We start from the raw sequence: 10,090 nt of genomic DNA, 5'->3' as shown, positions 1-10,090 counted from the left end.
GGTCCTTCAAATATTTTCAATCCTTATTTTTAAATAATCAAAGCACACGCTCGCATGCACGGAGGCACGCACCCATGCAAAATAGGGCATCGAATTCATAATTCCCTCGTGTCGCTTAAAATATTAGGGGTGATGGCCAACTTAGAAAGGTGGAGGAAAATCTCTTACGTTTCCACTTTCAACAACTGCTCTAGGTTTGGAAAATTACTTATACATGGCTCCTCCATTGATGGGAAACCCCTAACCACCACATTATTGTTGGACTTTTCGTCATCAACATAGTGCACAATATCCATATACCATAATTGGAGATTTTTGAGAGATAGTAATTTACCAAGTGATAAAAGCCGCACACAGTTTTTACAATAAGAAAGCCTGAGAACAACTTAACAACTTTGATTTGTACCCAACTTAGGAAGTATAATCTGTCATAGAAATGTATTTTCAAGATTTTAAGATTGGAATGAGGTTGAAGCATTTCATGTACTTTCCCAGCACTAGCAACAAATGTCTTGATTTTACCATTGTTGTTCCATACAGAGCATATTTCTTGAAGTTCTTTTTTAGCTACCTTAATTGGCTTCTTAAGCTTCAAATAAATTGTCAACGTTTTTTGACATGTAATGCTTAGTTTCTCTCCTAGATTTAGACGATGTGATTCTGCCAAGTTGTGGCCAATCTCTAATCGGACAATGTTTTTATGGATTGCTTCAATTTTTATATATATGTATGTATGTATGTTTATTTTTGATATATACTTTTAAAAAAGAAGAGCAATGCTAGCAACATACATTCTTCTTGATTGTTTTAAATTTACATGGGTCTGACCAAATCATGTGGGTCCCATATAAATTTGGTGGATTCCATGTGAATTTTAACCAATTAAAGAAAGTGTGTTGCTACCATTTATAAAAAAAAAAAATATTTTGGGAGTAACTTTTATCTAGAGTAGTGTATTAGAAAAGGGACATATAAGCATTTGTGTATGTGAGATGAGCAATTGTCTTAGAAAAGGGTGCAATTTGTTTGGGCTTAAATAAAAGACATGCCGGCCCAGCTGGAAGTGTAAAATGACGATGATGATGATTACCAAGTCGGCAAAAGCGACGTCGTTTTTCGCAACATTTCTTGGCGCGTGAGTAGTAGGTTGAAGATGATGAAGAGGAAGAGAGAAGAGAAAGAGTGTATGGATATCGTGTGGCAAACTCCAGCAAATCCTCCTTTACCGCAAGATTACATCGTTCGAAACGGTAACTTCAATTCTCTCACAAGTTCCACACATTCCAGTATCAACTACGAAATCGAATTTTTCATCATTAAATTCTTCTTATATTGTGCAGGAATTCGATTTGTTAGACCATATTACTTCGAATTCATCGCTCATGTTAGTTCACTCTGTTCATTTTTCCATTTTTTATTTTAATCCTCACTTATACTGTTAAAACCCTTTGTTAAACTCTAGAAATCTTCAATTTGTTCATAATTCGTTGATGCTAGGTTAAAAATCGATGGGCGGGGAAAACTATTGTAGATTTATTCGCCGAGGAATTTAAAGGTCGACCTTATGAATATTATGTAAGTTTCATTTCTTAGTATATCATCATTATTATTTTTGAGAAATGATATTTTCACATCAAAATTTTTATTTCAAATACAACATTCTTACATCAAAATTTTAAACTTAATGGATATGATGTTGCTTGCTAGGTCGATTAATTGATTGTTTTTTATGGATCTTAGGTTAGTGCTGTGAAATGTGGAAGGATTCAAGTTGACGGTGAAATGGTGCCAGTTTCATATGTGGTTAAATCATCGCAAAAGATAAGCCATTTTTTACACAGGTTTGAAAAAACACTTGACGTTTTACTTTCTAGGTTGTCATAGAATTTGTGACTGATTCTGTTTCGGTTTCAGGCATGAACCACCTGTGATGGCTTGCGATGTTCCTATTCTTCATAAAGAACCAGATGTGCTAACTGTTTGTAAGCCTGCGTCTGTCCCTGTAAGTAAGTTTATTAAGTGGATTAGAAGAGTGCCAATGCAGCTAAAACACCCGTTTGGATTGGCTTATTTTTTAGCTTATGTAAATAAATAACCTTTTATGTATTATGCATAAGCTTGTTAAGACAGTTTATGAAAAAACATCTTATGAAGATACAATTTTCGCTAGCAAGAACATATGAATTAACATAAAAGTTTATTTATTTGCATAAGCTATTTCTTAACTATTTATATGATATTCTGATAAAAATATTTTGGTATTAAGTTACATTAAATCGAATAGTAGATATAAATAATAGAAGTATTTTCTTTTTAAACAGTAAAGATAACAACCAATGATTACACTATAATTTCCACCCACAATTTTGACAACTATTTCAAATCGTTACATGTTTTGAATCTTCAATTTGAAATGCATTTGGTGAAATAATCTCCTAACTACGTTTTATAATGTTATTGTTTTTGTTATAAATTTTTTTCTTATTCTTGTTGAGGTTATTTTAGGAAGGGGAGATTTCTCATAAACAGTTTTAGTTGTTATGTGAATGTCTGATTAGGAGGCCATAGATTTGAGCTGTTAAATCAGTCTCTTGCAAATGCAAAGTTAAGAATGTTTTCAATAAAGAATATATTAAATCCGACCCTTCTCTATACCTCACTGGCTCACCATGAGGACTTTATAGCATTTGTTGCATAGTATTGAGAAGGATATTTGAGCAGCATCATTTGTATGTATTTTAAAATTAAAATTTTAATTTAACTGCGATGCTTCCGCATTGGCCGTCTGTAAGACAAATATTTGGTTCACTGCCTACGAGCAGCCATTCAGCAGCACTCATAACACTTTTTTTTTGGGTTTGCAGCTACTTCAAATGTTGGCAAAAGACTGAAATTATAATTTTTTAAATTTTGTATTAGAGTTTGCATCAATCATTTTGGCTAATGAAGCTTTAATGTCTTTTAAATCTTTAACACTCATTTTTTTTCTTCACGCGGTTACCACTACAAGAAGAAACAAAATTGAATACCATCCTTACACTTATTTCTTATGATTGGTCATTGTGAAAGGATTATTAAGGATTAAAAACGATGCTCTGCAATACTTTGTAGGCCTTAAGTTTTAATGGATTTTCTATTAGTTGCCTAAGGGTCTGGTGCTTTATAATGATAGTTTGCTTTGCATTTTACACACTGAACTAAAGCTGTGAATTTTAGCTGGTACATAGGTTCATCCATGTGGCCAATATCGCAAGAACACTGTTGTTGGCATCCTTCAAGCAGAACATGGGCTGGCGCCTCTGTTTCGTATCCAAAAATTCATTTTCAATCCATTATATAATCATCATAAAGAGGTGTATCTTATAATGATAAGGTTGTCAATTTGAAATTACATTAAATATAGCTTCTCCCTTACACATTTTGCATACTTATATTTGAATGTATCTATCCAATTTTTACATTCATTTTCCCTTAATCTCTCAGAGTTTACCATTCTGTACTTGAATTTTCTTTTATATCCCGAACTTTATCCATTTTTGTACTTGCTATGTTCCTTGACATGATTGTCTCAGCTGTCCATCGACTGGATCGCCTTGTCTCCGGACTCCTTATTATAGCCAGAAATGCTACAAAAGCGGACAGTTTTAGACAAGAGGTAAGTTTGGGCTTGGACTTGTCTGGTTTTTCACTCTTGTACTTCTATTACGTTATTTAATCTTAAATAAAGTTGAAATTCTTTAATTTTACGTGACATTTAGTGAGCAATGTAGTTCATTTTGCTTAAGCATTTGAGCTGTCTGGTTTCTTGACTTTATAAATATGAATATTTTTAATAAGTAAATTTTCTGACTAAATATAGGAGATTTCATCCATTCTTTAATTAAATTATTTCATCAGAAAAATACAATTATGACTTATGAATTATATTCTTTGGTGTGCTCTGAACAGCGAACTTGCGTATGATAAACATAACTAGCAAGTTATGCTTGAAACTGGTATGTGTTGTATGACTATTATATTGCAAGTTTAAATGTATACCTTTGTCCTGGAATCTAGTTTTACAAAAGTTTTTTGTCGACATATTCGTATAAATTCCAGACATGAGGACAAAAGGTTCATGGAATCTAGTTTTTCAAATGGTTCTGGTCGAGGTCTGATATTTTTGTATATAGAGCCTCTTAATTTCAAATATCTCCATATATATCATATCCAAAAATAGTGATTATCATGTAATCTCAATTGACCATTGTTGGCTGCAATTAACAAATGTCTGAATTCTAAGCTCTATATACAAAGCTATTGATAAAATTTGTATTGGAAGAAAACGAAAACATAAAAGAAAGTTGTTCAGTTTGCTGTGTGATGTACTCATGTTATCTATATCTTGACAAAGTCATAGCTTTGACAGAATTTCTTATTCTTGATTTACAACAAATATATCAACATCAAAAACTTTTTCCTATACCACCATTATAACTGTAGAATTTGATTGTTACAGATTGAGGCTGGCTTAGTCAAGAAACAATATATTGCAAAAGTAGTTGGGGAATTTCCCGAGGATGAGGTATTTTATTTGGCCTTGGATGAGTTACTATACTAATATCACGTTGAAGAAATGAACCCTGCAAGTATTTATAATTAATAACAATGTGACATCATTTATTTTCGTTCTTTGTTTGTTAACATAGTATAGCATTGTCAGGATTATTTATTGATTACTTTAATAATCCTTTTTCTGGAGTATCATTAAGGATTTTATTGACATTTAAAGAACTCGATTTGTTAACAGTGTCATTTAGGCTATCATTTTGGGTCTAAAAGAGATAACTTTGGTTGGAGATGCATAAATAACTCAATTATGAGGTTTTGGTTGCATTCTTTATGGGGCTTAAGAGAGATTTTGACAGAGGGTGAATAAGATGGATGTAAGATATATGTGCACTTTGCAGTTTTGTGTTTGAAAAAGCAATAGGATGGGCATGTGCAGGTGTTTATTGTCACATTGGCCAAATAATACTGCACTACTGTCCACTGATAACAGTATAATTAATTGAAGTTACTAACTTTAATATTGCCATAATGAGAACGGTTGTTGAAACTTAAAACCTTCAAAAAGTACTTGGTTTGAGTTTTAAGAAGTGTACGCATATTGTTGGGCATGTTTCTAAATTATGAAAACAGAGAGTAACAACTAAACATACACTGGTTAACCAATTTTTTTTTTATCTAAGACGACTAGTTATTTGTTTGTACTTCAAAGAACTTTCATTTCCGGGTTGTGTTGAATTTAGCAATGAATGATTAAGTTCTGTACTGCTAGTCAAAATTGAGATACTATTCTCCTCATGATTATGTTTTTACCTTTCAGATAATTGTTGATGCCAATATAGATTATAATGCTCGAGAAGGAAGAAGCACAGCAGAGGTGAGGCCTTTGGTTCTATATTGTTTCATGGTAGAAAAATCTAGGGCCTGTTTGATTTAAGAAAACATTATTTTTTTTCACTAAAATTTTTGAACGTCACTTTATTTCAACCTCATTTTTATTTTCACATATTTGTACATGAAATGGTGAACACAAGATTCTGTTGTTTTGTTTTCACCTTTTTCATTACAAATTCCTAAAAATATAAACAAATGAAAACAGTGTAACATTATTCTTATTATTAGTGAATCGGAAAGAACTGCTTTTATAATATAGCTTATTTTCTGGAGCTAGTTTTCTAGCTTCAGAGAAAAACATTCAAACATATATATTTTAGAAAATCAATTCTACAACCTCTAGAATCAATTTTGATCACTCCAAAGTTGAATCCAAACATACACTTAACCTTTATCTAAATGATCATAAACTATATTTAGTAGTGATATAACATCCTTCCTTCAAAGTTATTGGCTCCTTTTAAGCTCACCGAGTCACTCAACACTTGCAAATGTTAAGTGCGACCAGGTTAGAGTGGGCAGTTGAATATTAAGTTTGATTCTAACTCAAGTTCAGCTGAAATAAATTGTTAGATACCTTTTAAGATTTTGATCACCAGAGTTTCACACTATCATACCTAGTAGAAATATAATTTAAAAATCATTCACGTGTTTTAATATTACACCTTAACCCTTTTGGATAGTTGGTTCATGATATTATATTTATATGAAAATCTTTGTCACCAATATATGTTGCATTCTTTTAGTAAAATCAAATTTAATTACAAGATAGATGGATTGTGCATTATGCAGCTATCAAGCCAAAAGGACTATTGCGAGAGGGACACACTAGAAATATAATATAAAAATTTAAAACCTCTTGGGTGTCCTCACTATCAATTGAGTCTTTAAGGATAGTTCAGAAAACAACATGGGTGTTGGCTATTGTATTGGTTATTATGATGATCTGGTAAAAACTAATCATTGTTGGAAGAAAAATGAAATTGATACATTCTGTTGATAATTAAAATTCAAAGTGGCGGCAAGGGAGGAGATTATCTTATATGATAAATCTAATTGAATATATGTTTGATAATGAAGGTCAGAGACTCTACAAAGGGGAAGGTTGCCTCCACAAAATTTACCCGGATTAGTAGCAATGGTACTCATAGTATTGTTTTATGCGAACCAGTCACTGGCCGCACTCATCAGGTAAGAAAATTGTTGGCGGATTTTATTGATTTTTCTTCTTCTCCAGACTTAAGCAGCTTATTCGAGTATGCTTTCTGTTTTAGCTCTCTATTTTAATATTTTTCCTCAGTGTCGATCTTTTTAGCATGTTGATGTAATTCCTTTCATGTATCTTTTATATCTTCATTCTAAACATTACTTTCCAAAAAAAACCATTGCTGGTACCTTCAAGGGGTTTTGATGCTGAGCTGTTGCCATTGCATGAATATATTTAGCATGTGAACTTCCTAGTGATGCGTCACAACAGTCACTGATAGCACATTCCTGATTAGGTCACATGCTTCAAGCCAGTCATGCTATCCCAGCGCATATACACATATATGCTTGCCATTGTTTCATTAATAAACCTTATAGAGAGTATATGTAATTAAGAAAGAATGGAAACTGCCGAAGCAGTTGAAAATGTGAAGTCAACAATCGACTAAATGCATCCTGCACTTCATCTTATTTAAACCTATTACTAATGCAAATATCGGAGCTAATAAGTACCTACCTTTTATGTAGATACGCGTTCATTTACAGTCTTCTGGACACCCAATAGCCAATGACATGCTGTACATCTCAGAGCAGACTGTTGATAGATCTATTAATGGGTCAACTGCTGATAGATCAGCTTGCATATCTGATGCTTCTTTGACATCAAATTTCGGTGAAAAAGTGCCCAAAGATTATCAAGAAAATTCCAACGAGGATTTTCGCATTGATCCTATGTGTACGAACTGTCCAAATTTGGCACCGAAGGGGTATGCAATTCTTTAACTTCATAAAAAGCAAAAAATATTTGCTACTTGCTTTGTATTGTACTAACTTGAAAAGAAAGTTAATACAGATTATTTCGGGTTCAGGCCTATGTCTAGCTATCTATAGTTTAATGATGTTGGTTGTGAGGGTAGATTTTTTGTTGTGGTCAAGCCCTCATTGTTATGTCACTAGTCAAAGTCATAATAGTTAGAGAAGTGTAAATTAACCTCTGATACAATGCTTACATTACATGTGTTGACCCAACCCATGTACACCCCTAATTTTGGCAATGAAAAACTCTGTACAAATATGGAGATGTAGCTCATTCCACTGCTGATCCAAATAAATGTTTAAAGTCCCTATGGTGCAACAATATTGACCATTGCAAGACATTAAGTTAAACCACACACGTTAATGTTGTTCCTTTTCTCTGTTTTTCAGTTTTGTTTTCTATTTATATTTTATGGAATGTAGGCTTACATGTGACTTGTTGGTTTATTTTATGTTAAACTTCCAGTAACTTAATCTTGTAATCCAGTGGATTCTATTCTGCTTCATGAATACCAATTTTATTTTTTAAACCTCAGACAGATCTATCACTAAATTTATTTTGCCAAATTTTAAATTGTAGATATGATACTGATGAAGAAGGTTTGTGGTTACATTGTATGCGGTACTCTGGACCTGGATGGACATATGAATGCCCATATCCTGATTGGGCGAAACTTTAGCTAGATACAGCTGAAATATATTTTTTCATTGGGCTCTGCAAACAAATATACGACAACTCTTTATCCGACAATCAAACCTAATACACTTGGGTTGATCCCAGGTTATTTATGCGTCATTGACGTTTTTTATCTGAGCTGTGCAGGTTATAAAATCTTGCTATTATTAAACTCATCAGAGAGGAAATAGAATAGTCATTATTCTTTATTCCCTGCTTTAGTGAGGGAAAGGATCTAAAGATGGGATGTTTTGTATTTAAAGATGACCATATACTTCATTGGTGCAAGTTTACTCAATTTCGGTCAAACAATGTCTTGACTAAACTTGAATGCGTTGCATTTGTCAAGGTAATGGGTGCAAAACAGAAACCATGTTTTATAAGGAATATGTTGTAACAGGTGGCTGCACTTACGGACCAATTTCAAAACAAGATGCAGTGTTTGTGATTGTCACGTTTAATTCTTTTGTATAATTGATCAAATCTTTTTTTTTGACAGTTAGGTGTTTGAATCTTTGAATCTACTTTTGGAGAAATTTTAGTTCAAAGTCTGAAAAGGAAACTTGAATTTGTTAAAGACAATTAAAATTGATAGTTCCGTCCTAGTGCTTTCCCAAAAAAATAGCATTTCCCAACTCCCAGGCTTGAACCAGACGTCCAAAGTTTGGTATTCATATTGACTTGAGTCACCACTACTCGACAAATTGACAGCTTTCTTGCACTTCTAGACTATTGTGTAATGTTTGAAGTAATTTATAAAGGAACGCTAGTTTCAGCTTTTATTATGTGCGGTCAATAAATTCTTAACTCGAAACGTAGTTTCTATAAATCATTATAATTTCCTTTTTCCCCTTATTATTTGAACAGGATTTGTTTTGTTGAAGGATATAAATAAATTTGCCAAGTTAAGGGCGTAATTGTAAAGCCATATATAATATATTCCTAGTCCTTGCTGCAAAATGTATCATACGTAAACTTTGTAAAAACATACTTGTAATTAATAGTGAAATACTTCTTTACAGTTTATGCTCAATCAAATAAAATCTAGTCGTGGAATAGTCATCAACGGTCGATATTAGTGCGTTGTGTCAATATCTAAAATTTGCTTGATACGATAGGTGCAATGAGCATGCCGAGGTTTTTTTTATTTTTTTTAGCAAAAAAAAAAAAAAAAATTTCAAGATTACAAATTACTACCTCCGTCCTTAATTATAAGACCATTTTGAGAATTTTTTTTATCCCTTTTTATAAGACCCCTTTGCTATTTCCAACTACATTAATTATTTCTTTACATACATGCCCCTATTAATTATACATCTTTTTCTTCAATCAACAATAAATAATATGTTGAAAACATAAACCATCTCTCTCTTAAAGGATAAAATTGTAAAAACAATACTAATTACAAACATATTTAATACAAATATCTTCTATCTTAATTTCCGTTAATTTTTCAAAAGGGCCCTATAATTAGTGTCATTGGCTTGGTCAAGTAATACTTGTTTATCTGGAACATAATCTCCAGATTGAAGTTATATTGAAGTTTTATATTACCAAAATATTTGGGTGGACTATTGGATGTATACCTATGTTTGGACACCTCATTCGCACGAACTAATTTTGAAGAGTGAGATATAAATTCAGTATGACACAGTGGTTATGTTGATTGGAACATAAAAAGATGAGTACAGATTAATTTTTTACCAGTAACTTTTTATATCACAACTATCATAGCTGCGTAAGGATGAAATATTTCTAAAAAATATGTAACCCAAGTAGAAGGAAGTGTGTAAAACAGGTGGAAAAGGTTGGAGCAAGAATGGTAAGATACGTTTCGAAAAAAAAGTTAAGAATGGTAAGATATGATTGAATCATGTATGAGCTAAGCAAGGGTCGTTAAAAAGTTTATGTATGTATGTATGACACATGGCGTAACCTTAGTCACTGAAA

At 32.4% G+C, this 10,090-nt stretch overlaps 1 protein-coding gene across 2 annotated transcripts; it reads left to right on the top strand.

The window, feature by feature from the left end:
* The first annotated feature begins 1,077 nt into the window (after positions 1–1,077).
* On the top strand, positions 1,078–8,642 carry LOC11424387 (RNA pseudouridine synthase 7). 2 transcript variants are annotated; one of them, XM_003602733.4, is made up of 12 exons: positions 1,078–1,250; positions 1,341–1,384; positions 1,498–1,575; positions 1,741–1,841; positions 1,915–2,002; positions 3,228–3,306; positions 3,573–3,655; positions 4,499–4,564; positions 5,369–5,425; positions 6,523–6,633; positions 7,177–7,415; positions 8,045–8,642. In XM_003602733.4, exons 1-12 carry the CDS (start codon positions 1,154–1,156, stop codon positions 8,142–8,144), a joined length of 1,143 nt encoding a protein of 380 aa, XP_003602781.1. In that variant the 5' UTR covers positions 1,078–1,153; the 3' UTR covers positions 8,145–8,642. The 2 variants fall into 2 exon arrangements, with proteins under 2 accessions (XP_003602781.1, XP_039687671.1); XM_039831737.1 differs by having other exon boundaries at positions 1,224–1,250; positions 1,746–1,841.
* The last annotated feature ends 1,448 nt before the right edge of the window (positions 8,643–10,090 follow it).

This window comes from Medicago truncatula, chromosome 3, assembly GCF_003473485.1.
Source record: "Medicago truncatula cultivar Jemalong A17 chromosome 3, MtrunA17r5.0-ANR, whole genome shotgun sequence".
NCBI lineage: Eukaryota > Viridiplantae > Streptophyta > Magnoliopsida > Fabales > Fabaceae > Medicago > Medicago truncatula.
This window is presented reverse-complemented; position numbering and strand designations above follow the sequence as displayed.

Excerpts from the sequence above, each read along its gene's own strand:
- LOC11424387 (XM_003602733.4), top strand. The coding sequence starts at position 1,154 with ATGATGAAGAGGAAGAGAGAAGAGAAAGAGTGTATGGATATCGTGTGG. Across the intron at positions 1,842-1,914 it reads ATAAGCCATTTTTTACACAG|GCATGAACCACCTGTGATGG; the intron begins GTTTGAAAAAAC and ends TTTCGGTTTCAG. Across the intron at positions 2,003-3,227 it reads GTAAGCCTGCGTCTGTCCCT|GTTCATCCATGTGGCCAATA; the intron begins GTAAGTAAGTTT and ends GCTGGTACATAG.